General features: G+C 36.9%; 1 protein-coding gene across 1 annotated transcript in view; it reads left to right on the forward strand.

The window, feature by feature from the left end:
* The first annotated feature begins 3,775 nt into the window (after nt 1–3,775).
* Nucleotides 3,776–27,354, forward strand: part of ETNK1 (ethanolamine kinase 1) — a 63,954-nt gene continuing 40,375 nt past the window's right edge. Inside the window, exons 1-2 of the mRNA XM_023209072.2 lie at nt 3,776–4,775; nt 25,431–25,690. Of these exons, the coding sequence (XP_023064840.1) occupies nt 4,353–4,775; nt 25,431–25,690 (683 nt within the window). The 5' untranslated portion in view covers nt 3,776–4,352. The remainder of the gene's footprint in view (nt 4,776–25,430; nt 25,691–27,354) is intronic.

Consider the following 27,354-nt stretch of genomic DNA (forward strand, 5'->3'; position numbering starts at 1 on the left):
AAATTTATCAATCCTTTTTCCTCATAGTATGTGCTTTATGAGTCTGTTTAGGAATCCTTCTCTAACTTATAATCATAGAGATCTGTTTCTATATTTTCTGACTTTTTTATTCATTTACATTTATTAACTACTACAGCAAGGCAGTATGTTGATTGACAAAAATACAAATATGAACTAAAGTCCACAGTTTATATTCAGGTTCACTCTTTGTATTGCATAGTTCTGTGAGTTTTGACTAATTTATAATGTCATGCATCCACCATTATAATATCATAAAGAATAGTTTCATTGCCCTAAAAATCTCCTCTGCTCCATTCTTCCCTTCTTGTGACTTGATCCTTCATTTCTTTTCATCATTCAATAATGTTCCATTTTATGAATGTAGCAGTTTTTATTGAACATTCATCTATTTTCTTGGTTGCTCCAATTTTTGACAGTTATGAATAAAGGTGCTAGAAACATTAGTGTGCAAGTTTCTGTGTGGACATAAGTTTTCAAGTCATCTGGGCAGATACCAAGGAACATGACTGCTAGATTGTATGGTAAGACTATGTTTAACTCCATAAGAATCTTCCAGACTGTCTTCCAAAGTGACCGTACCATTTTGCATCCTACCAGCGATGGTAGTTCCTCTTCACATCTTCATAGCATTCGGTTGGTTGTGTTTTGGATTTCAGCTATTCCGATAGATATGTAATGGTATCTCATTGTTTAGATACTGAATATGTTTTCACATGCTTTTGTGCCATCTGTATATCTTCTTGGTGAGATATCTGTTCTGATCTTTTGCCCATTTTAAAATTGGGTTTTTCAAAAAAATAAAAAAAGAGTACTTTGTATAGTTTGAATAGAAATCTTCTATTGAATATGTTTTGCAAACATTTTTTTTCAGTCTGTGGCTTGTCTTTTCATTCTCTTAACTATCTTTTGCAGAGCAAAAGTTTTTAATTTTAATGAAGTACAAGTTACCAGTTTTCTTTCATGGGTTGTGCTTTTGATGCTGCATCTAAAGAGTAACTGCCAAACCCAGAGTCACCTAGATGTTCTGTTATGTTGCTTTCTAAGAGTTGTATAGTTTTGTGTTTTATATTTATGTCTATGATCCATTTCAAATTACTTTTTGTGAAAGGTGTAAGGTCTGTGTCTGGATTCTTTTTTTTTTTTTTTGCAACTGTATATCCAGTTGTTCTGGCACCATTTATTCAACATTTGAATTGCCTTTTTCCTTTGTTAAATATTAGTTGACAGTATTTGTGTGGATCTATTTCTGGACTCTATTTTGTTCCATAGATCTATTTATCTATTCTTTTGAGAATACTACACTGTACTATATGTCTTTTTTTTTTTTTTTTTTTTTTTTTTGAGACAGAGTCTCACTCTATTACCCAGGCTGAAGTGCAGTGGTGTGATCTTGGTTCATTGCAACCTCCACCTCCCACGTTCAAGTGATTCTCTGGCCTCAGCCTCCCAAGTAGCTGGGATTACAGGTGTCTGCCACCACTCCCAGCTAAGTTTTATATTTTTAGTAGAGACAGTGTTTCACCATGTTGGCCAGGCTGGTCTCAAACTACTGACCCCAAGTGATCCACTCGGCTTGGCCTCAATACTACACTGTCTTGATTACTGGAATGTATACTATTATTTTTTTCTTTTTTTAGACAAAGTCTCGTTCTGTTGCCCAGGCTTGAGTGCAGTAACTTGATCATGGCTCACTGCAACCTCAATCTCTTGGGCTCAGGCAATCCACCTGTCTCAGCCTCTGAGTAGGTGTGGCTACAGGTGTGCACCACCACACCTGGCTAATTAAGTTTTTTTTTGGAGAGATAAGGTCTCACTGTGTTGCCCAGGCTGGCCTTGAACTCCTGGGCTCAAGTGAACCTCCTGCCTCAGCTTCCCAAAGTGCTGGGATTACAGGCATGAGCCACTGCACCCAGTTATACTGTCTTCAAGTCTGTCTGTTTTCTGACTTTGTTTTTCTTTAATATTATATTGGCTACTCTGGCTCTTGTGACTTTGCATGTAAACATTAAAACTGGTTTACTGATATCCAAGACATAACCTGGGGTGATTAGAATTAAATCCGTAGATTAGGTTGATAAGAATTGATATTTCTTGCACATTTTTAAAGTTTTGCTTTTAATATTTAGGTTTTTAATCTTCCCCAAATTAATTTTTGTGTGTAATAAGAGGGAGGGATCAAAATTTTTTTCTCATACAAAAAGCAACTGTACCACTTCTGTTCATTGATCAGTCTGGACTTTCTCACTAATTTGTAATGGTACTTTTGTTACATACAAAGTTCTCATATGTGTGTGGGTTTTGTTCCGGGACTTCATTATGTTCTAGTAGCTTATGTGCCCATACCTAAACCAATATATAATACAACGTGGTAGGATTGGTCCTCCCAATATATTCCCTCATCTTACCTGTCCCCATCCCTCTCTCCCTAATCACAGTGCTTTTCTTGGAGCTTAACTTTTGATATGAATTTCAGTGTCATTTTAACAAGTTCAGTAAAAAAAACCCTTCTGAGATTTTAACTGGAATTACACTATATGTACTGATTAGTTTAGGGAAAATTGAGGCCTTTATATTAATCTTTTCTCATTTATGAATATGGTTCATTTCTCCATTAATTTTATCCACGGATCCTGTACATTTTTGTTACTTCTTTTCTCAGGTACCTAACAGTTGTTTTTCTTTTTCTTCTACTTGTTAATGGACTCTTATTTACCGTTACAAACTAGTGCAGTTTGCAACATAATTTTAAATTAAATTATTTTACAATTCTTAAAGTTTTAAAATTCTTAAAATGTCAACTGCTTAATAAAAATACAATTTATACAAAAATACAAGGGATAGTATCTGAAATGTGAAAGTATTAGTATATTTACGATTTCTCCCCAAAGTGGAAGGAACACACACTCTAATGTTTCTAGTAGAAAATTATGCCTAAATCTGGCAGGGCGCAGTGGCCCACGCCAGGGAGCCACCGCGCCCTGCCTATAATCCCCAGCGCTTTGATAGGCCGAAGTGGGTGGATCACCTGAGGTGAGGAGTTCGAGACCAGCCTGGCCAACATGGTGAAACCCGTCTCTACTAAAAATACAAAAATTTGCTGGGCGTGGTGGCACGCACCAGTAATCCCAGCTACTCGGGAGGCTGAGGCGGGAGAATCGCTTACACCCAGGAGGCGGAGGTTGCAGTGGGCCGAGATCGCACCATTGCACTCCAGCCTGGGTGCAGAGTAGGCTCCGTCTGAAAACAAACAAAAACAAAAAACAAGCAAAAACAACCCATTAAATTTGAAAAATGTTAAATCAACTTCTTTGCTGTATTATAAAGCTCCATTTCCACCCCTCTTTTTAGTTTAGGAAGTTTACCGTTATAGGTGAAGTAATTATTTTGTGAATTACAAAGGTAAGTAGGTTCTTTCTTAACAATCAGGATGTAAACTTAATGCTGGTGAAGTAATTAAACATTTTGAATGTTAATTAAACTCAGTCCAGTTAAGGGTTTTATTTACTACTAACAAACGTATTCACCAAGTACTAAGTGCTGCAGGGAATCCCAGACCGTTTTCCTCCATCAAAAAGGAAAATTAAGAGGCCCCAATACTTTACTTGTAGCTTATCCAGTTTCTACCATTCCCTGTAAGGTACTGAGACGCAAGATTTCATGGCCCACTCGGGGTACCCTGGCACGGACATCGGGTCGTTCTAGTGTTGAGCTTCAAAACTATTCCTTTCCTTCCCTTTCTTCTATATACCAGACTCTAACCTGTTCTCCCCTGCTTCGAATTATTCTCTGTATGGTCGAACATCTTACTCCACAAATAACTTAAGTGCTGCAGTTGTCTTACCCAAATACCTGAACTCAAGCTTGTCCCGAGTACTGCGATCCCGTGTACTCTAATGGGAATATAGTTAACCCAGCTAGTACGAGGTCCCCAGAACACAGCAGCTCCAAGATCAAGGCGACTGAGTAACACTGCTTGCCTAGACTCAGGACAAGTTCGGAGAGTGATCCTAGGGTTATTTTAGAACGTGTCCCTTGCTTCCCACAAAAATTCAGTCGTTAACTCGAGCCCGGATGCCCACGATCTTTCGGATCAGGTGAGCTAAAGCTTCAATGCCTTGAGGGGCTTGACAGGGCTGGGGCTCATCCCGGAGAAGCAGCCCCACTTTCCAGACCAGCAGTTCCCAGGGATGGGTGTGTGCTAATCGCAGGCCGACAAGTCCATCGCGGTACAGCGGTTCCATTGTGACGGAAGGCGAGAAACCCCGCCTCCACCCCCTGACGCAGCGCAGACCCCGCCCCGCGCGTGACGCCAGCGTCAGGCCAGTCCCGGCATGCTCCGCGGCCGCCCGCGGTCGAGCGCCGACAACAGGAATTTTTCCCGAGAGCGGCCCGGGCTCAGTTCAGCTGCTGTCCAGACCCGGATCGGCGACACTGCCGCCTCCAGACGTTTTCCTGCCGCTCGCCCGCCCGTCCGAGCGCCCCCAGCCCTCCCGCGAGGGCGCCCCGGGACGGAAGGATCCACCAGTCTGTCGGCGCCCGCCGTTCTCGTGGTCGCCGTCGCCGTCGTCGTGGTGGTAGTCTCCGCCGTCGCCTGGGCCATGGCCAATTACATCCACGTCCCTCCCGGCTCCCCGGAGGTGCCCAAACTGAACGTCACCGTTCAGGATCAGGAGGAGCAGCGCTGCCGGGAGGGAGCCCTGAGCCTCCTGCAACACCTGCGGCCTCACTGGGACCCCCAGGAGGTGACCCTGCAGGTAACGCCCACACCTCAGCTCTGGGTCTCTTATGTCCCTCACGCGGCTGTGGGGGTCCTCACCACAATCGCCTCTGTCCCACGATGACCGAGGAGGACCTAGGGCAACATCTCCTCCCTAAGTCCGTTGGGAAGTGACCCTGTATTTCCCCTCACACCTAGGAAGGTCACTCCCCCTTCCCGTCGCAGTTGCTCTTTGAGATTGACCTGAGGGCACATTTTCTCTTTCTAGAAGCGGCTGCGTAAGTGACGCACCCATCCACAGGGGGGAGATTCCTGTTGATAGTTGCCCCTCCTCCCACTCCCCAGTCCACGGTCACTGCAAAATGAACCTTTCCACTCCTCTTGCACGGGGTCCTCGACTACCTCCTCCCGTCCCATCAGTAATGCAGTCATTAATCCTCTCTGATCTTTTCCTTCCTCTCCCCTCCCCCTGCGATGTGCTTTCATTGATGCCTCACACTGCGTTTTGTCTTCCCAAACCCTCCGATTGGCGAGCGTACTCTATTCCCAAAGTAATGACCACGACCATGCATCGCTAGGTCGGTTCTTAGGTAGCACCACGCACATTGTTTTGTTTGAGTCGATATTTCTGAATTATTAAAGCCGTCGTAGTGAAATTAATACCTGATACTAGAAGGAGCAGTGGCTTGTGACTATTTCCTTTTCATGGGACACCGTATTGATAGATAGAGAAAAAATTGGGAGGAGAAAAATCCCTGAGACGCTAGGAGTTTTCTGATAAGTTGGAAGTTATGATTTCCACTACGTGATTTTTTTTTGAATACTAATTTGTTTTTAGCTTTAGTTTCAGGAACTAGATACGAAAATAGATCTCATTTTCTCCTTTTCCCTTGCAAACAACAAAAAAAACCCAGTAATTTTCAAGGCTGGGGTATTTGGGATTTGTTCTAAATCTGAGCAATAATGTAAGAACATTCATTTGAATTAGCCAAACCATCTGCGTCGTTTTGATGACTAATTTATTCACCAGTATTTGTTGATTTATTTGCTAAATTCTTTGCTAAACTAGCCAGCCACCCATACAGAGATGAATAAAACATGAGCAGTGCCTAGGGCTCAGAGCAGTTCCTGACACTTGGGTTTTCATGTGTTAGTTTCAGTTCTTATTGCCTAGAAGAGTTTTTAAGCAGATTAAAAGGACCCGTATGTTTTGGAAAAGAAACTTGTTAGACAACACATTTTGAAATTTAAGGGAGTATTTGTTAGCCGAGTATATGGGAAATAGTGAACACAAAGTGATTTTTATGTCATTTAAAAAATATGTTTCCTTTAAAGGAAATGCATCTTCCAAATTGAAATTCAGTACTTTTTGAGTTTATCAATTTATTTGTATTTTATTATATAAGGCTCTAAAATTTATTAAGACGATTTATTTTCTGGCAGTCATTTACACATAAAACATTATTAATTAAAGAGTGCTACTTCCTGGTAAACTCCAGTGTTGGCAGATCAGTTACTTTTAAGCAGTGACTTTAAAGTTTGAAGCTTTGAAGACTGGAATTTCCTTTGATGTATTGGTCTGTAGAATAGTAATAGTAGCTACTGTGGGGTTAGATAAGTTATATTTTTTTATTTTAGTCATCCAAACAACCATATTAGATAGGCACTATCTCTTTTTTAGGTTGAAACTCAGTGAAGTAAGCCAGGATGTAGGTAAAAAAGGGCAAAATGTAGTGACATTAAACTGTTTTTGCTTGTTGGAAAGTAACTACGTGTGATTAAATATTGGTTTCTTGTAGCAACTTTTAACCTAAAGACCTTTGGGTTTATAATCTAAATTTTTAATATTTGTAAGTGCAGGTAAATACTACCATTTATTTTCCCTGAGATGATTATTAGTTAGAAATACATTCCCTCCATGTGCAAGCAAAGCTTTGGTCTAGAAGCTGGCCTAAAAGCATCTGCTAAGCTGAATTGATGAGTTCACCTTTCAACTCAGTAGATCTGGCGCTTTGCATTCTAGGTCATTACAAACTCTACTTTCATAACGCTTCAGAATTTGTTTAGTAAATCTCAATGGAAATACTTTCTTTTGAGATTTCGTTGTATTTCCCTTGAAATAGATACAAATCATACCTCACATTTCAGAAGAAGTATGTATTATATAGTTAACAGAATATAATGTAATTTTAGAGCAGTCGAGTATCAGTAATGTAGCCTGTTTTTTTTCTCAGTATTTTTCTAACATTTTTGTATGTTTAAGATATACTTGAAGTATACCTTAGAAACTTACTGTAGTGGTACGTATCTGGTGATTGATTATTCCTGCAAGCTGAACTATCCAGAACATATCAGAAAATAAAAAGAAAAAACAAACTAAAAAAAGACTAGAGTCAAAATGATAGAAAGCCCAGTCTTTGCTCAAAACTTGTGGGCACATGCAATAATATATCTCATTTTAGTTAGAATTCCTGTTCTTACTAGATTAAAAGAATAAAGTATAAAGGAGGTGGTGAGGTTTTCAGAGTATAGTAACAGAATAGGTAGAGTAAATCTAAAACAACAATACGGCCACAGTGCTTTATATTTAATAGTCCTTTACTGTTTATAAAGCACTTTCACATACATTCTCCCAACTATCCTGTGAGGCAGATGTAGACGGTACTGTTAATATATGTTATATAGTTAATGAAACTGAGTTTGCTGTTTACAAATGGCAGATCTGAGATGAGAAACCATCTTATGAATTATTGTTCTTTGACCAAGAGTTTTGTTGGTATATTATGATTAAGGCAGGGAAAGTGCTTCTGTATAAAATTAATTTCTTAAAAGCTTTGGCTCATAAAAAGATTCTACTTTCAATTTCCCTTGAACATAAATTTGCATTACTTTTTTCATATGTGACACCATTTTAGGAAAAAGGGATCACTTCAGCTTTGCTTTAGGATAGTGACTTTTGTTGTGTAACAGCTCTCTAACTTACTTGAAGATTTGGATTTTTAATTTTTATACTTTTCTTTGGATAGTCATTGTATAAAGGAATAGAGAATCAAGTCACATCTCAGGTCCAAAATAATTCTCAATGGACTCTTAAAATTGTTTTTCATTTTCTGAAGAGCTGATGAATTAGTGTTTGGAATATTCCAGTTATGTTGTCTCAGGATCTTTCTGTTTGCAGTATTAAGCAATGTTGTTTTTCTCACTAACTTGTCACTGTGAATTTTTCTATTACTTGTAACTTATAGTAGATAATGGCAAAGGCTTCATAGGTAGGATATTAATACCGTAATTATTATTTAACCTTACGAAACTAATGTATCTATTCCTTTATTGGGTCTAAATGAGATTGTTTGCTATATGGTACCTTATAGCAACTTTGTTTTTCAATGACAGTATGTTACAGTACTCAAGAGCATGAGGTTTGAACACAGTGCTAGTTTTGAGTCCAGATTCTGTACTTTACTAGCTTTGTTACCCTGGTCAAATCATTAAACTTCCTGTCCCAGTATCCTGAGCTATAAAATTGATCCAGTAGTTGTCCCTACCTCAATGGGTTATTGTGAGGGTAAAATAAATGCTATCTTTCATGATAATTCTTATTGCTGCTGAGCACCTACTATATATTGGATGCTTGAATCAAAAAACAAACATTTGCTGTTTGAAATTCCTAGTCCTATGGGGAAGACAAATAAGAAAATTATAACAATGTAATGTTTATGGAATGAATATTCAAATTTAGTTCACGTGCAAAGATTACACAAGAAGTTTCAAAAATGTACTGTTCTTTCTGCTTTACTACAGGTTTTTGCATGTTTTTGAATGCATGTTTTTAAAAATCTTTTCATTATATTTTTTAAACATATGTGTACTATCATGGAAACTTATCTTTGTGTTAGGTTGTGTAGCTACACAGCAGTTTTCATATCCTTCCTCTTTCTAACAGTGTTGGAGGTGGTTACCTAAATAGTCTATTAAGAACCTGTAACCACTCTTAATATTGATAGTTAATATTTTATATTGGTTTTTGTCTTAAAGGAAGAAGAAAAAGCCAGATCTATACAATTGCTGTATTAAGTTATGTCTCCATTAGTGTTCTAATACAATAATCGATTTTCTTTTCTATTTAAAAAAAAATGAGTTTGTTCGTTTCAGCAGTAGCTTCTGAAAAGTCTTAGGTAAGCTAATATATTAAGTTACGGCTAATTTTTTAATACATTAAAAAAGTAAACAATATATTAGTTTACTTTCCCTAAGAATTATAGGAAATCTTGAGTCCTGTAGATACGAATAAGGAGTCATAGTTTATATTCAATGTAACTTTCAATATTAGTGGTTATATCCAGTTTTCTGTTTCCTATTCCCTCCCTGTTTTCAGCATTTTAGAATAATAAAGTATATAATGTTTAATAGATGCCCACCAAAAACATGAAAAGTTTGTTAGGCTCCCATGTGTTTTATTAAGATGTGACTATGAAGTCAGGAGCCTAAAGTGCTAGTTTGTTTTCATGTATAATAGCCGTGTAACTTGGACTATGTAAACTGCATCACGTCTTTTTGGGGACTGAGCATAATATGGAAAGAGGATGGTTTTTCAGTATTATTTCCAGCTATTGTAACCTTTGGCAAGTTTTAAAGTCTCTATAAAGTGGGATTACCTTGGAAAATAGTCATGAGAATTCAATGACATACCTACAATTACGCATAGTATGTTTTGGTACTACGTTCCTCCACCTCACATTTCCAATTCTCCCATCCCAACTGAGAGAATTGTGAGCTCCTAAAATTCAGTAATTCTGACACATGTTTTTTGTACTAGGTATAATGCTAGTTTTCAGTAAGAGTCCTTGGACAACTAACTGTAGCCCAAGTTAGGCATGGAAGAATGTAGGACAGAAGGCTTCATAGAAGTAGGGGTACCTGAGCTAAGCTTTGAAGGGTAGATGAGATCAGACTGAAAGGAGAAACATTTCTGAGCAAGGAAAACTGTCTCACAAAGGCAATGAATCTAGACTTTGAGCAGCTTACTCATCATTTAGGACATCATGGGAAGCCACTGGATGTTTTTATTTTTGTATTTTATTTTATTTTTTTTGAGACAGAGTCTCGCTGTTGCCCAGGCTGGAGTGCAGTGGTGTGATCTCAGCTCACTGCAACCTCCGCTTCTGGGGTTCAAGTGATTCTCTCGCCTCAGCCACCCAAGTAGCTTGGATTAGAGACCTGCGCCACCATGCTTAGCTAATTTTTGTATTTTTAGTCGAGTTAGGTTTCACCATGTTGGCCAGGCTGGTCTCGAATGCCTGACCTCAAGTGATCCACCCACCTTGACCTCCCAAAATGCTGGGATTACAGGCGTGAGTCACCACGCCTGGCCTGGACATTTTTAAGCAGGTAAATTATATCACGTATTAGAGAAGTGACAGGCAAGAATGTAGAGAAGGGTTGTTTGAGGGAAATGTTTTAAATTGAGAAATAAGTCATCACTCAGAACACTGGTTTTGAAACTGGCGGTTACCATACATTAATAGGATGCCAAATCAATACTGTCTTGAGACCATTAGAGTTTAAAAAGATAAGTTAGAGTAAGTAATGGTAGAGGATACATCAGACAGCCTTGCAAGTAGTAAGGTAAGTACTTTTTTTTTTTTTTGAGATGGAATTTTGCTTTTGTTGCCCAGGCTGGAGTGCAATGGTGTGATCTCAGCTCACCGCAACCTCCGCCTCACGGGTTCAAGTGGTTCTCCCGCCTCAGCCTCCCGAGTAGCTGGGATTACAGACACCTGCCACCACGCCCAGCTAATTTTTGTATTTTTAGTAGAGATGGGATTTCTTCATGTTGGTCAGGCTGGTCTTGAACTCCCAACTTCAGTTGAGCCACCTGCCTCGGCCTCCCAAAGTGCTGGGATTACAGACGTGAGCCATTGCACCCGGTGGTATTTATTCTTCTGTGAAGCGTGCTTTAGTTTTATATAAAAGTATCTATGTACTGCTGGGGGCGGTGGCTCACGCCTGTAATCCCAGCACTTTGGGAGGCCGAGGCGGGTCTATCACAAGGTCAGGAGATCGAGACCATCCTGCCTAACTCGGTGAAACCCCGTCTCTACTGAAAAATACAAAAAATTAGCTGGGCGTGGTGGCGGGTGCCTGTAGTCTGAGCTACTCGGGAGCCTGAGGCAGGAGAATGGCGTGAATCTGGGAGGCAGAGCTTGCAGTGAGCCGAGATTGCGTCACTGCACTCCAGCCTGGGTGACGGAGCGAGACTTCATCTAAAAAAAAAAAAAAGTATCTATATACATATTATATCAAATGATAAATACATTTCTTCCTGTGTATTGCATTTAAAAAACTTGAGGAAATAATTTGAGAGAGATTGTTGCGTTAGTCCAGACAAGAGGTGCTAGGGCCCAGATTAGGACAGATGAGATGGAAATAAGGTACAGATTTCACATTTCAGAAAATAAATGTGCAGGACTTGTTAATTGATTGCAGGTTAGGGAAGAAGATTAAGGTGTTTTTTGTGGGGGAAGGAGTGGATGACAAAGATAGAGAAATAGTAGAAGACCTTTGTTTAAGAAATCAGAGGTTCTATTTCTCTTTATTTTGTTTTCTAAGGAGTTATTTTACTCTTTGATATACCAGAATGGCTATAAATACATTTTTAACATTCTTTTAAAAATTGCAAAAAAAAAAGCAAACATATAGAAAAATGGACGAATCATAAATTGTTGTAAAAAGTATACCCACCCCAACCCAGGAAAAGAAAATTAATTTCCAGCAACCGAGTGTCTTCATTTTCCTTCTTAGTCTTGATCTCTCCCTCCCTCTAGTGGTAATCATAATAGCAGATTTTTTTTTTTCTAATTAACAAAATAGAATGTTTTGAATTAGTTATTTTTTGAAAGTAAGTACTCTGAGAAAATAATAAGTGCGTGAAGGTCTTTATACAAGAAACCATATGAACATGAAATAATTTAGTTTTACTGAAAGGTTGTACCACGATACTGTATTAAAACCGAATAGGAGAAAAAAAATCAATTTCCTGTCGTCAGTATTCTATTCACAACTGTTTTATTTTTATTACCTTCTACTTCTCCTAAACCTATTTTACATATTTGCAATCATATATATAATTTTATATTCTTTTTTTCACTAGCCCTTTATAAACATTTTCCCATGTTTGAATGGGAGTATAATTTTTGATAGTCACAAACCTAATATTTGATGATCGTGTTAAACATAATGTGACTTAGTATTTATTATTTTTTAAATTTTTACTTTTTTTTTTAAGGGGTGGGGTCTCGTGCTGTCATCCAGGCTGGAGTGCAGTGATGCTATCATAGCTCACTGCAGCCTTATACTCCTGAGCTCACGCGATCCCTTCTACATCAGTATCCAGAGTACCTGAGATTAAAGGTGCATGCCACCATGCCTGCCTAGTTTTTAAATTTTTTGTAGTGATGTGGTCTTGCTGTATTACCAGGCTGGTCTTGAACTGCTGGCCTCAAGTGACCCTCTTACCTTAGCTTCCCAAAGTGCTGGCATTACAGGTGTGAGCCACTGTGCCTTGTGTCAGTGTTTTGCCTCTTTTTGAATTTTATATAATGGCATCATATGAAATATGTGTTTTTTTAAAATTTTGGTTTGGCATATGCCCAGATTTTGAGAGATTTATTCAAGCTTGTATAGTTGTTATTCTTTTCCATGACTGACTAGCATTCCGTTTTAAGAATACACCTCAATTTATTTGTCTCCTACTGTTAATGAACACTTGGGTTGTTTTCATGTTTTGGCTATCACAAATTATGTTTCTTACAAATATACGTTTTTTGAACACGAATATCCATTTCTGTTAAGTGGATACCTAGAAGTAGACTTTCTGAGTCATCTAGTTTGTGTATTTTCAGCTTTGTTAGACGCTTTCAGTTTTCTGAAGTGATTGTCCCGATTTATATTCCTAACAGCAATATGTGAGAGTTTCAGTTATGGCATATCTTTACCAATAATTGCTATTGTCTGCTTTTACTTTTTTCTTTTTGGTGGGTCTTGGGGTATCTTATTCCAGGTATAATTTGCATATTCCTGATAACTACTGTTTTGTGAAAGGGCCATATATGCAAAGCAACCTCTAAATGTGGAAGGAGCTGAGAAACCAAAAAAGGAGGCAGACAAATCCAGTTCGTTGGTTTTGGGTGACTTACTAGGGGAAGTTAGATTCAGAAGTGTGGTCTTGGGTGGCTGCAAAACAGGTAGATCTCTACCTCACAAACCCTCAGACCCAGGTCTTATGTCTTGGGGAAAGTATGCATGCTCTTGAAGGAATGTGTAGGTGGTTATGGGTGTCACAACTTATGATTTCTGCAACCCAGCATCAAGGGTTGTTTTGGGTGAAACTTACAATGAATGGACATTTCTACAGAAAGACATTTTTTAGGCATTCTTGGACAAGGGTTAGTCAGAAGTTACATGGTAGATTAACATTTTAAAATAAAGTTGCTCTTGTTTCTACAATTAGTGCATCTTTTTTCTGTGTGTGGGGGGGTTTTTTTATATGTGTTCTATTTTGTGGTTCCTGTTCAAGCCTTTTGCTGATTTTTCTATTGGATTATCTGATTTTTTCTCAATGATTGGTAGATGTTGTGTATATATTCTAGATGAGTCATCTCTTAGAAATATGTTTTCAATGGTTTGTAGATGTTCTTTATGTATTCTAGTTGCGTCCTCTTTTAGAAATATGTTTTCACGACGTATTTTCTCCTGCTTTGTGGCTTACATTTCCTTTTTTTCTTTTTTTTTTTTTTTTTGAGACAGAGTCTCATTCTGTTGCCCAGGCTGGAGTGCAGTAGTGCGATCTAGGCTCACTGCAACCTCTGCCTCCCGGGTTCAAGCGATTCTCTTGTCTCAGCTTCCTGAGTAGCTGGAACTACAGACACACGCTGCCACGCCCAGCTAGTTTTTGTAATTTTACTAGAGACGGGGTTTTACCGTATTGGTCAGGCTGGTCTCAAGCTCCTGACCTCAGGTGATCCACCCACCTCGGCCTCCCAAAGTGCTGGGATTATAGGCGTGAACCACTACGACTGCACATTTTTATTCTTAATATTGTCTTTTGATAGTCTTAAGACTAACTTTTCAATTTTTTAATGGATAGCATGTTTTGTGTCTTGAACAAGAGATCTTTTCTAGTGCCAAAGTTATGAAGATATTCCTATTTTCTTCTAGAAGCTTTATTATTTCATATTTTACACTTCGATATATAAGCCGTCTAGTTTATAATTGATTATTATGTATGGTTTGAGGTGGAGGGACTATGATTCATTTTTTTCCCAAATGGCTGTCAGCTGATGCAGTATCATTTGTTGAAAATACTTCCCCATTGCAGTGTCACCTTTGTCATAAATCGGATGGCATTATATGTGGATCTGTTTATGAATTCTGTTCTGTTTTTTTTTTTTTTTTTTTTTTTTTTGAGACATAGTCTCACTCTGCCACTGAGGCTGGAATGCAGTGGCATAATCTCGGCCCACTGCAGCCTCACCTCCCGAGGTCAAGCAATTCTTCTGCCTCAGCCTTCCCAGTAGCTGGGATTACAGGTGCCCGCCACCATGCCCTGCCAATTTTTTTTTGTATTTTTAGTGGAGATGGGGATTCACCATGTTGGCCAGGCTGGTCTTGAACTCCTGGCCTGAAGCTATCTGCCCGCCTTGGCCTCCCAAATTGCTGGGATTACAGGCGGGAGCCACCGCACCCCGCCTGTTCTTTTCTTTTGGTCTGTTTTGTCTGTTACTGCAGCAGTACCACTCTGTGTGGATTACTCTCAATCATTGCTACAGGACTTGGTATTTGATGTAGTTATTATAGGCTTTGGTATAGGACTCCAGCTTTGTTTGTTTTTAAGATTGCCTTGACTATTCTTGAATTTTTAAGTTGCCATATAAGTTGTAGACTCAATTCTGGAATTTCCCACAAAAGAAACTGGATAGGATTTTGATTATATTTTGTAGAATCAATAGATAGATTTGGGGAGAAGTGAATTCTTTTAACAAGATTGAATCTTAAAATTAATAAACACCATATATGCCATTTGTTTAGGTTTTTAATTTCTCTCAAACTTTTGAAGTTTTCACTGTGGAGATCTCACATGTTTTATTTGATTTATCCCTAGGTATTGATGCTTTTTGATATTATTGTAAAGGGTGTCACTTAAAAAATTACTTTGTTGTTGGTATATAGGATTATAATTAATTGTTGTATATTGAATTTTTCACATTCTAAAGGTTTTTATGTAGATTATTTTTGCATTTTCTCTATGTAAAATCTGAAAATAATACATAATTGCTGTCTGTCCTTCTGTCTTTTTGTCTTACTGCACTAGTAAGGACCTCTCTAACACACTTGAAAAAGAAGATGAAAGTTGATAGTGGGCATCCTTTATTTCCCAGTCTTAAGGAGAACAATTTCAATAATTTATTGTTAGGTATGATATCTGCTATAGATTTTCTTTAATGACTTTGCCAGATTAAGCAAGTTTCTTTTTATTCTTAGTTTGTTAAATATTTTCATCATGAGTGATGAATTTGGCCAAATGTTTTTTCTGCATTTCATGATGATTATAAGATTTTTCTTAATTTTTCTCTTATTGAGGTGAATTACTTTGATTTAAAAAAAATTTAAATGTTAAGTAACCTTTGCATTCCTGGAGAAAACCCTATTTGGTTGTATATATTCTCTTTTTTATTATTGTATCAATTGCTAATATTTTGATTAGGATTTTTGCAACTCTGCTTATGAAAGAGATTGGTCTGTAATTTTCCTTTCTTATAATGTCCTTGACAAGTTTTGGTACCAAGTTTGGAGGTATTTCTTCTTTTTCTATTTTTGGAAGAGAAGAGTTGCTTTTAATAATACATGTTTAAGGTCTGTAGTGAAGTTCATTTCTTTATCATTTGTGTTGCATTATTGTCTTCATACATTTTGCTAAGAAGTTATCAACTGTGTTAATCTTTTCAAAGAACAATTTTTGTTTTGAGGCAGGATGTCACTCTGTTGCCCAGGATTGAATGCAGTGGTGCTATCATGGCCCACTACAGCCTCAACCAGGTGCTCGCCCCATGCCCAGCTAATTTTTGTATTTAGCTATTTATTTAGTTATTTATTTTGTAGAGATGGAATTTCATCATGTTGCCCAGGCTGGTCTTGAACTCCTGAGTTCAAGTAATCTGCCCACCTTGGCCTCCCAAAGTGTTGGGATTACAGACATGAGCCATCACATCTCAAACTTTTGAAGTTTTCAAAAGTTTGTTATTTTTGAAGTTATCCAAAAATAACAATTTTTGACTGTTGAGTTTTTCTGTTTTATTGATAGTTTTGTCCTTCACTATTTCCTTCCTAATCCTTTTTTTGTTTTCGAAGGTTAATTAGCTGTTATTGTTCTAGCTTCTTGAGCTGGAAGCACTACTTTTTTGCCTTTTAAATTTCTAATATATTGTTCATTACATGTCTTTGTAAGTATCCAGAAGTCTTGACTTGCGTTGGGAAAGGCAGTCTCATGCACACAGCCTTTCCATCCCTTCTCACCAAATAGAAATGGGCTTTGGGCCTGAAACACTTTCTTACCAAGAGATAAGAGTCCTCACAGCCTGTGCTGGACCTATTTTTTCCTGTGTGGGAATATTTTTTCCTGTTTTAGACTCAGTGTGTACTACTTTGCTCTGCTTCAGCATGTGTGTCATATGTCACCTGGCTCACCTACAGTGTCTCCCCATTGGGGAGGGGATGGAGGGATGGGGTTGGTCTGCTGTAGCCCAGGAGGGGTTTGTGTAGGCCAGTTGTTGGCATCAGCTGCTGGGAGGAACTTGCTCACCATGGGAGACCAACACCCATTATTGAAGCTGATCTTGCTTTGTCTCCTCTCTCTGTGAGTAAAGCGTTGCTCCATGCAGTGCTTGACTGCGCATCGTGTTTTCTTTGGTGACTATGATACCAAGAAACAATGAACAGAAAGAAGTTCTAAGACTTCTACTGTTGATATTAGGTGACAGATAACCACTTGCTTGACAATATGTGTTTATTATCATTTAGTTCAAAATGTTTTCTAATTGCCATTGTAGTATTTTTTTCTTTATCTCTTATTTTACATGTGTATTTGATTCATTTCCATTGAGTTGATGCATATTTAATTTTTTAAAAAAATTGTTATAAAAACATAAAAATTTATTATCTTAACCGGTTTTATTTGGTGTGTATGTTATTGATATCTAACTCATATCCACTGTAGTTTGAGAAGATACTCTAAGTGATTTTAATCCTTTGATATTTGTTGAGGCTTGCTTTATAATGAAGCCCATAGTCAGTTTTGGTAATGTTTTGTGTAGCCTTGAAAAGAAAGTATGTTCTTGGCCAGGCACGGCCCAGCACTTTGGGAGCCTGAGGTGGGCAGACTGTTTGACTCCAGGAATTCAAGATTAGCCTGGCCAACATGGCAAAACCCTGTCTCTACAAAAAAATGCAAAACCTTAGCCGGGCATGTTGATGCACGCCTTAGTCCCAGCTACTCCGGTGGCTGAGGTGGGAGGATTGTTTCAGCCTGGGAGGTTGAGGCTGCAGTGAGCTGTGATTGTGTCACTGCACTGCCGCCTGGGTGAACAGAGTGGGACCCTCTCAAAAAAAAGATAAGAAAAAGAATATTCTGTTGTTGAGTGTAGGGTTCTGTGTATGTCAGTTAAGTTGGATTTTTAATTTTGTTGTTTAGAGCTCTTATTACATAATGATTTTTCTCAGCTCAAAAAAATGAGGTCTTGTAAAAAAAATAGTGTAATCTATAAACATTAAAAAAATTAAAATTGAGGTCTTGAATGGTATGCTCAAATTTCCTACATTTATTATGGGATTTGTTGAATTCTGTAAGTTTTTGCTCTGTATCTTTTGAAGTTGTATTGTTGGATGCATACACATTTAGAATTTTTATATCTTCTGGGTGGATCAATCCCTTTGTCATTATAAAATGTCCCTCCTTTAGTAATATTTGATTAAGGTCTATTTTATCTGTTACGAGATAGCTAGCTACATCAGCTTTCTTCTCTATGTCTTTTGTAAGCAGCATATAGAGTTGTCCTTTCACATCCATGGCTTCTGCCTCCGTGGATTCAAGCAACTGCGGATTGAAAATATTAAGAGATAAAAAAGATGGTTGGTTCGGTACTGAACACGTGTAGGTATTTTTTCTTGTCATTATTCCTTAAACAATACAGTATAACAACTATTTACATAACATCTACACTGTATTAGGTATTGTAAGTAATCTAGTGATGATTTAAAGTATGTGGCAGAATATAAATAGGTTATGTGCAAATACTACATCATTCTATATAACAGACTTTCAGAACCTGTAAAATAATATGAACAAAAAAACTTAAAACAAAATTTAACAGGCTTGAGCATTTGGCATTGTTGTGGGGGTGGGGTCCTGGAATGAATCCCCCTCGGATACCAAGGGGATACAGTGGAGCCGTTTGCAGATCCTCTAGAGTGCTGTCTCCTTTCTGTCTGTCTCCCTGTCTTTCCGCTTTACTACTCTGTCCTGCATACTCTAGCTGTTTGGATATCCTCCGATGCTCAGTTTATCTCAATTAATGAAGTCCATACAAGCTCCATCTGGGTTCTCTTTCCCTTTGCTGGGACCTGAGAATTCTCTCAAGACATTAAGCTGGGGCAGTCATGGAGTTCATATTGCTTGTTTCCCATCCCTCAGGAATCACTGTTCTCTCTAAAGTCCATTGTCTTAAAAATTGTTATTTCATACGTTTTGTCTGGTTTTTATTTGTGAGAGAGAGATTGCTTCAAGTAAAAGGGTAAATCCTGTCCCCATTACTTTGCCTTGGCCAAGAGTGAAAGTGGCCCATTAGATGATTTTTATCAGTGATTTTCAACCTTTTCTATAAGGTTAGAATTCTTTGTTTAAATAAAATCTTGTCCCCAAGTGTCATGTACATGTGAAATAAACGAGGGCAAGATGGTGGTAGTGTAGTATATGCGCACATGTTCGTTTGTATGTGCTGGGGATATAGCAGAGCTTTTTTGCTCACTTGGATTCCCATTCCCATTCCTTGAGGGCTTTATAGCCCAATTTGAAAGTCACTAATATAGAGAGTACAAATAGGTATATAAAAAAGTAAGCAAATGAGAAAATAAGGCAGTTATTAGTTAAAGAGGAAACAAACTATCCAGAAAGGAAATTTACAGTATATCTCATGTTGGGGTTTAGAAGGATGTATACAAAATAGTGTAATTGAAGATTGATAAAATAAAAAATCTGATATACTTATATTGGGTAAAGGAAGATAGGAGAAGTGACAGAGAGAGAGAATATGTGTGTGAAGAAAATAAGAAAGCTCAATCTCATAAGAAGTCTCAGATAATGTGTAGACTTTTACAGAAAAGCAGTTTAAGAATGGTATTTAAAAATAAGGAATTAAATAGCATGAGAGTTGAAAAGTAGTTTAGCGGGAGGTCTACTGTTGATTGATAAAAATAAAAATTACTGAAAAAAGCAGATGGTAGGTTTGGAAGTGGAAATAATTGAATACAGAATTCTCTTGCAAGAAATTTGGCAGAGAAGGGAAGGAGAAAGAAGTTGGCCTCTAGAAGTGGGTGGGATACATGGCCGCATAATGTATTTTTCCGTCCCATAACACTTGGACCTTTTAACTTTTTTTCCCCCTTTTTAACCTGTCTTTAAGGTGTTTTTTGTTTTGTTTTGTTTTTTTGAGACGGAGTCTCACTCTGTCTCTCAGGCTGGAGTGCAGTGGAGCGATCTTGGCTCACTGCAACCTTTGCCTCCTGAGTTTAACTGATTCTCCTGCCTCAGCCTCGTGAGTAGCTGAAATTACAGGCATGCACCACCACACCCAGCTAATTTTTGTATTTTTAGTAGAGATAGTGTTTCACCATATTGACCAGGCTAGTCTCGAACTCCTGACCTGAAGTGATCCACCTGCCTCGGCCTCCTGAAGTACTGGAATCACAGGCATGAGCCATCCTGCCCGGCCTGTCTTTAAGTTTTATCATTTATTTGTTTTGGAATCTGCTAGCAAGTGAATCTTACATACTTGTGCTATGTTATATTATGTAATTCTCTAATAGAAACTCTAGAATTTCTCCTTGATGCTTTTATATTTTGTAATTCTCTAATAGAAGCTCTAGAGTTCCTCACTTACACTTTGATTAGTTGTATCATGCAAGTTAAAAACTGTAATTTTCTAACATACTCAAAATTGAGAGAATAAAATATTCGTATATTATCCAGAATCCATATTTGCTTCATTTGGTTTTTAACCCCTTTAAAGTATTTTAAAGCAAATCTCAGTCAGACCTTGTCATTGTCTTTGTGTATTTCAGTATGCATTTGTAAACATAAAAAAAGTTTTTTTTTTACATGATCACAGCACCATTATAACACTGAGCAAAATTAGTAGTAATGTCTAAGTACTGTTTAATAGCCAGTTCATAATACAATTTTACCTCAAAAAATATTTTTAGACATATTTGTTTGAATTAGGAAACAAACTAGATGCATCTGTGTGTTTCATAAGCCTCTGTAAACTAGACTGCCATGCTATTGACTATTGGTGGGGTGTTTGTGTAGAAAGACTCACATTCTGGGTTTGTATATTTTTTGTTGTTCTTCTTTGTGGTTTTTTTTTTTTTTTTTTTTTAGAGAAACGGGGTTTTACCACATTAGCCAGGGTGGTCTTGAACTCCTGATCCCAAGTGATTTTCCTGGCTTCCAACGTGTTGGGATTATAGGCGTGAGCCACTGTGGCCAGCCATGTAGTGTTTCTTAGGAATAGGAAGATCTGGCCGGGCATCGTGGCTCACACATGGAATCCTAGCACTTTGGGAGGCCGAGGCGGGTGGATCACCTGAGATCAGGAGTTCTAGACCAGCCTGGCCAACATGACGAAACCCTGTCTTTACTAAAAATACAAAAATTAGCCGGGTGTAGTGGCAGGTGCCTTAATCCCAGCTACTTGGGAGGCTGAGGCAGGAGAGTCACTTGAACCCAGGGGGTGGAGGTTGCAGTGAGCCGAGATTGCACCACTTCACTCCAGCCTGGACAAAAGAACGAGACTCTGTCAAAAAAAAAAAAAAAAAAAAAGAGAAGATCTAGAAGCTTGATTAGATTTCATATCATGGGTAGTGCAGTGTATTTCATATTGCATCACATCAGAAGGTATAACATGTCAGGTTGTTTCATGAAATCAGGAGGTGACAAATGACTCCTACCATTGTAAAATTACCTGTCAATCTTTCATCTAATGGTCTTATTCATTGAAGATTGTTTCCTGAATACTTTTGCTGTTGTATCCTCCACATTTGTCAACGGAATTCTTTGGTAGATAACTTTCTCTCATTAATTAGAGCGGTTTGGATATTATGAAATGTGTTTTACATAAAATGTAGGATAAACGCTTAATTCTACTTAATTGCCAATTTTCAGAGTAACATTGATAACTTCATCAATATTAAGCAGTTAAAAAATAGACTCCTGGGTTGTTGGAATTTGTTAAAGGGTAAGTTTAAATTGTATTTTTAACCAATATAGATGTTGTTTTTAAAAATTACGTGATGAGGTAAAGCAGAGAACAAATTGAGAATCCATTATTAATTTTCCTAGTATTTAAAAGCTGTTAATATTTAAACTAAAGATTAGAAGTGATTAGTAGCTAAATTTACTAGCTTAGTAGTATACGTTTTAGGGATTAAAGTTTAACGGGATATAATTCGTCGTGCAAAACCAAATGCATATAGGGTAATACTAACTTGAGAGAGTAACATTGAATGACATTTCTAACTAAATTGAAAGCCTTTTTTTTTTTTCAGATGTGAAAGAGAATTTGCCCAGAAATGATATTTAACATTTAGCTATTTGGATTTAAGCTACTTTTAGAGACATGTTGAAAGTATTGTTTTTAAATAGTGTTTTAACATATATTTTAGTCTTAATTATTTTATAATTTCAACATTATTTTGCTGTTTTGTATTGAAATTTAAATGTATCATTGGCTACATTTACAAGCTTACTGTGTGCCAAGCACTGTTCTAAGTACTTTTATGTATATAACATATTAATCTTCAGAGCAATGCAAGAAGTAGATTCTAATATACTGATTTTATATATGAGATAGAGACACACAGAGGGTAAGTGACTTGCCTAAGTTTACTCGGTTTGTATGTAACAGAGCTTGGTTTCAAACTCAAACTCTGGCTCTGTAGCTCATCTTCTCAACTACTGCCATCTGAAATACTTGACAAATAGTGCAGGATAAGCCCCATTAAAAGGAGCTCACTAAGGTTTATATTTTGTCTCACCTCTACTGAGGTGGAATTTTATATTTCTAGTATATATTTAAGATAGTATACATAGCTAGAGTGTGTATAGTATATTTTAATAGCATATTTTTGATGGTTCAGCACATTGAGTTACTTGTGGTTTATATATGAGGTGGGAACAATGCAAAGGTAAGAAGTATTACCTGTACCTCTTTAAACTGAAGTCATTGTTCTCTAGCGAGAGACCGGCAGAAACTCACCTGTAGCTGAAGAAGTTGGGTTTATTACTCACTGCAGTAAGGGAGAACTACATCATCAAGAATGGTGGGGATTTGTCTGGTGATTTGGTGGAGGGTTCGAGGTAAACAGGGTATTCTCTGGATTGGATGTTGTCAGGACGGAAGTGGGGTAAGTCTATGACTTAGGGGTATCTTAATCTTACCTAGAAGGCTGAAGAAATGAAGCAGGGCCAAAGTTTGACTAGAAAAGAGCAGCAGTCACTCATATTAGCCAGGATAAGGAGATACTTGGTAATTTTTGTCATTTGGACAAAGTTCATATTTTTTTCTACCTTCAGACATAATTACAGAGTGGTTTTGTTGTTTTCTGGATCCATTATAATCACAGAGTGACCTCATCTGATGTTGAATATTGATGTTTTGTAAAACTATTTATGTTCAGCATGACTTCAAGGCCTAGTGAGTGCCAGGCCATTGTTTTGCTACTAATTTTTCCACTAGTAAACCAGGTTCATTGCTGTAAAAATACAAGTTAGTAAACATACATAAGCCAAAAGATAAAAGGTTAAATTACTTATAGAGAAACAAAAAAATAAAGAAACAAGATTTAAACTACCTAGTATCTTTGTAGACAAATAAATCTTTATACATAAAATATTTTGATAAATGTGGAATTATATTATTCACATATCTTTTTATTCCAGAGGTTTCTTTGCCTATCATTTCATTGCCAATTATGTAGCTGTTGTGCAATACAGAAAATTAGGGCCAGGGTCATTGGAGTTGTGACACTGTGTCATCTTTATATATGTTTAATTAGTGTTCAGTAATCTGTATTGAGTAATCATATCTGTCTCTAGCCCTTAAATGTATACATCTTTTTATGTTTGCACAAATAAATGTATAATATAGCATGGTCAATTTAGGAATATGTTTGATCATTATAGGCAAGAACAAGAGAATGCAATTTTTATAAGCTAGATGAAGACATTAATGTTGGTAACTATATGAGTTCTAGTGTTAAGCACCTAGTATTAAGTATTAAGCACCAACTATTTGCTGTGAAGATTCAGAAAATGGAGATGATGATTTCTGGAGTTTGAGTAGCCCAGAGTTTCATTCATTATAAGCATTTCAGAATGTTAAAAGGTTTCTCAATCTTTATTACCGTATTTGAAATATTTTATCTGTGACATCTGAAGAAGTTACTGTTTGGACGAACGGAGGCAGGATGGTGCACTTCCGGGTTCTTCTTCACCACCAACTCTTCCCGTGTGTGCGAGAATGCAGCTGACGCTCGGGAAGGTGCAGATTAATCAGGCATGCACCAGGTGATGTCAATCCGAGGAGACCAAGATTTACCTGGTGGCACCTGCGGAGCGGCCCCCCTCCCCCGACATGCCCATGCCCCGCCTATTGCCCTTGCACTCCTAGAAAAGTCGCTCCCAGCAGATGCGCCGGGGGTGGGCTTTCTCAGCCCCCACTCTTGTCGGGACTGTATTAGAAACTCCACCCCCCACCCCCCCGCCAGCTCCGGTCCCTGAAGCTAGATGACCAAAGAATAAATTTGCAGTTTTGCTTTTAGCCTTGCCTACTCGCTGGTTCTTTTGTGCCCACTCTGGTGGTCTTAGAAAAACAAATCAGTTACAGAACAGCATGTGTGAATTGATAGTGGCATTGTGATAAGAAATAACATGTTTTTCAATGCAGATTTTAATAAAATTACGATTATGATAAAAAATACTCATTTGAAGTATATATACTTCCTGACAGTGTCTTTCATGCAGTCTTTTTGAAATCTAGGTGGAAAGCAACACTAGTATGCACATATCTAAAAAATGGGGATACTCAAAATAAGTCCCTTTACACTAGTTCATAAAGTTTTACTGCATTATGTGAATAAAGGTTACAGCTAAGACCTATATATAATAAAAACCATTATCTCAACACTGGTTAGTTGTATATTATTAATAATTTCAGTAAATAGTTTCACATCTTTTTTTATATGTCATTTAATATCATAGCAATCTAATTGAGATAGAAATATTTATCCTCTTTCTCAAGCATTAGTTAAATGTGTATACATACTTTTAAAACTTCTGTTCTTTTTTCCTATTCTTGCCCTGTTGACATGGAAAAAATGTCCTGAATTCCTGCTTTCGCTTTCTTCTTTTCTTCCTTTGTTCCACTTGGGAGCCTCCAAAAGTTCTGAATTATAATAGAAGTGAAGTGTTAGTTCTAGTGTCAGATTAATACAGAGGCAAATGAAAATTATAATTTTTAGTAGACTTTTATAATTAGTATTGCTAATCACCTGTTTCCTTTTGAAATATACCTTCTGTGCTCAGATCTAAAAAAGGATTTGAAGTACTTAAGGTCTTGACAAGCCCCAAAGTCTCATTTAAAAAATACCATAGAAATCTCTACTTACCTCTTTTATCTTTCTGTAAGGTTGTGTTTTTGTTTATAGCCATAGCAGTTAAATTATAATAGTCAAAACTGTTATACCCTGAGTGCATAACACAATGTTTAATGCATGTTATGTTAGACAGTCTTTAAAATTAGTATTTAAAATTGAGTTTTTAGTAAGTTGGAGATTTGCCATAATTAAATTATGGTAGATTATATTTGTATATTTATTAACAAGTCTATGAATGTTGTTAAGGACTTCTATAAGTAATGAACCATACCAGGAATAGGGCAGTGTTCCCATTCTCAGAGACTTTCTAATCTGTTGGACATAGGAGAGATTCCCTGTATGTGTACACACACACATACACACACACAGATGTGCAAAGATTGTGATACAAGGTGGACTGTAAGAAATGGCATGTATCAAAGAAGTTATATAGAAATATTGAAGACAGTGAATAATTAACACTTTGGATCAGGGAAGGCATGTTATATGAATTAAGGGCAACATATTAACATTAGTTGTCCTCTTCGTTTAAATATAGAATTAAAGTTATAGATGTTAGATAAAATTGTATTCAAAGATGGTTCTTTTATGTTAAGAAGTTGGTGTTTTCTTTAATAAGTATTTAACTCATGATTTTCAATTTATCTCCTGTTCTGTAAAGATAGATAATTCCTTTTTTTCCCCCATTTTTAATTTTTATTTTTGGCAGCTCTTCACAGACGGAATCACAAATAAACTTATTGGCTGTTACGTGGGAAATACCATGGAGGATGTAGTCCTGGTGAGAATTTATGGCAATAAGACTGAGTTATTAGTTGATCGAGATGAGGAAGTAAAGAGTTTTCGAGTGTTGCAGGCTCATGGGTGTGCACCACAACTCTACTGTACCTTCAATAATGGACTATGCTATGAGTTTATACAAGGAGAAGCATTGGATCCAAAGCATGTCTGCAATCCAGCCATTTTCAGGTACATTTTTTCTGAATTTTTCCTTTTGAAAAATATGGGCATTTAAGTGCATTAAGGAAATATTTTTTAAAATTACCTTTTCTTTGTTTGAACAACTATTTGGTTAACTTAGAAACTTTCTTTAGCTAGGGTTTTTGTTTTTGTTCTTGTTTTCCCTAAAAAGAAAGAAGTAAATTTCTTTATATCTGCAGTTCTCGTCATTGACTCTTTGCAAAGGAAAAACTACAAGAGCTTCTGGATTAACCAGCTGCAGAGAGTCGAGGCTTCTGCTTAGTTTTTCCTAGTTAGTATTTGAGTTGAAGTGTTATACATTTGTTACTAACGATTGCTTATTACTTAATTATTCATGTTTTCAGAGTTCTTGCTTAGTAAAATTTTATTAATTTGGTTAACAATTCTTTGTTCTTTAAGTTGTTCATTGTTATTGTGCTTTCGATAAAGAATAATATCATATATGCTTGATCATTTTTCCAAAATTGCCAACTTTAAAAATTCTCTTTCTGCTCTTGAAAACTCTAGAAAATGGTCTTGATTGGAAAACAGCAGGTTACTTCATAGGTTAAAGAAGCAGTTCGCAACCATTTTGGTTTCAAGATCTCTTTATAGCTCTTTGAGGCTGAGTGCCCAAAGAGCTTTGTTTTAATATTTGATTAATGTTTATCAATATTTGCCATATTAGATACTAAAACAAATTTTTTAGAATAAAAGAATATTAAGTACATGTCCTGTTAGCTATCATTATGATGAAATTATCACATATCATGTAACCTCTTGAAAACTACACTGTACACTTGTGAGAGAATGCGAGTGAGAAAGGTAAATAACATCTTGTGAAAATAGTTTCAACTTTACAAAACTCCTGAAAGGGTTTTGGATGGCCAGGGGCTCCCTGATCGTAGTTTAAGAATTGCTAAGTTAATACACTGGTAAAAATGGAATGTACCAGTATCACTTACCTATTGTAAACCTATATCAAATAATATATTAAAATATTTTGGCATAGAAATCTGTTCAAACCCTAGTTTTTAGCCATTACATATATTTTCTTCTTTTACATGAGTCTGATCTTTAGATGTATTAAGAGATTCTGATTAATACATTTGTGTTTACTGTATATCAATTGTTTGGTAGTCTTTAGGCTTGCATGTATTTATAAATCCTCAATCTTGTTCACAGTGGTTGGCAAATACCTATATAACAGCAGTAAAAATGAATAGATGCATAAATTGGATCCCCCCCAAAGCTGGTTTTGTATATATACAAAAACATATTTCATGAAGTTCCTAGAGAAAGGCCACATGAGTTTCCTTGTAACTAAAGCAGAGAGTAAAACATGATTTATCTTTTTCAGTAACCTCAAATAGAAAAAATAAAATTATTATAGTTTTTGATCAAGAACAGTGAAGGTTTGTCAAGGCATACTTTGGTAGTTGATACAATGTTATAAACATGTTTTCAGTAAAAGTATCCTTTTCTATGCCTTTTGGTTAGATCTACTTATATATTATTCCTTTCCAAAATGCCAAAGGCTTTGTTTATTTTTCTCTACTTAGATCTTTTTAAAGATATATTTTTTATTGATACATCCTCCACAGACATCCTCCCTCATTATGAATATCAGAGTGGTACTTTTGTTATAATACACAAACCTATATTGATACACC

This window comes from Piliocolobus tephrosceles, chromosome 10, assembly GCF_002776525.5.
Source record: "Piliocolobus tephrosceles isolate RC106 chromosome 10, ASM277652v3, whole genome shotgun sequence".
NCBI classification, from domain to species: domain Eukaryota; kingdom Metazoa; phylum Chordata; class Mammalia; order Primates; family Cercopithecidae; genus Piliocolobus; species Piliocolobus tephrosceles.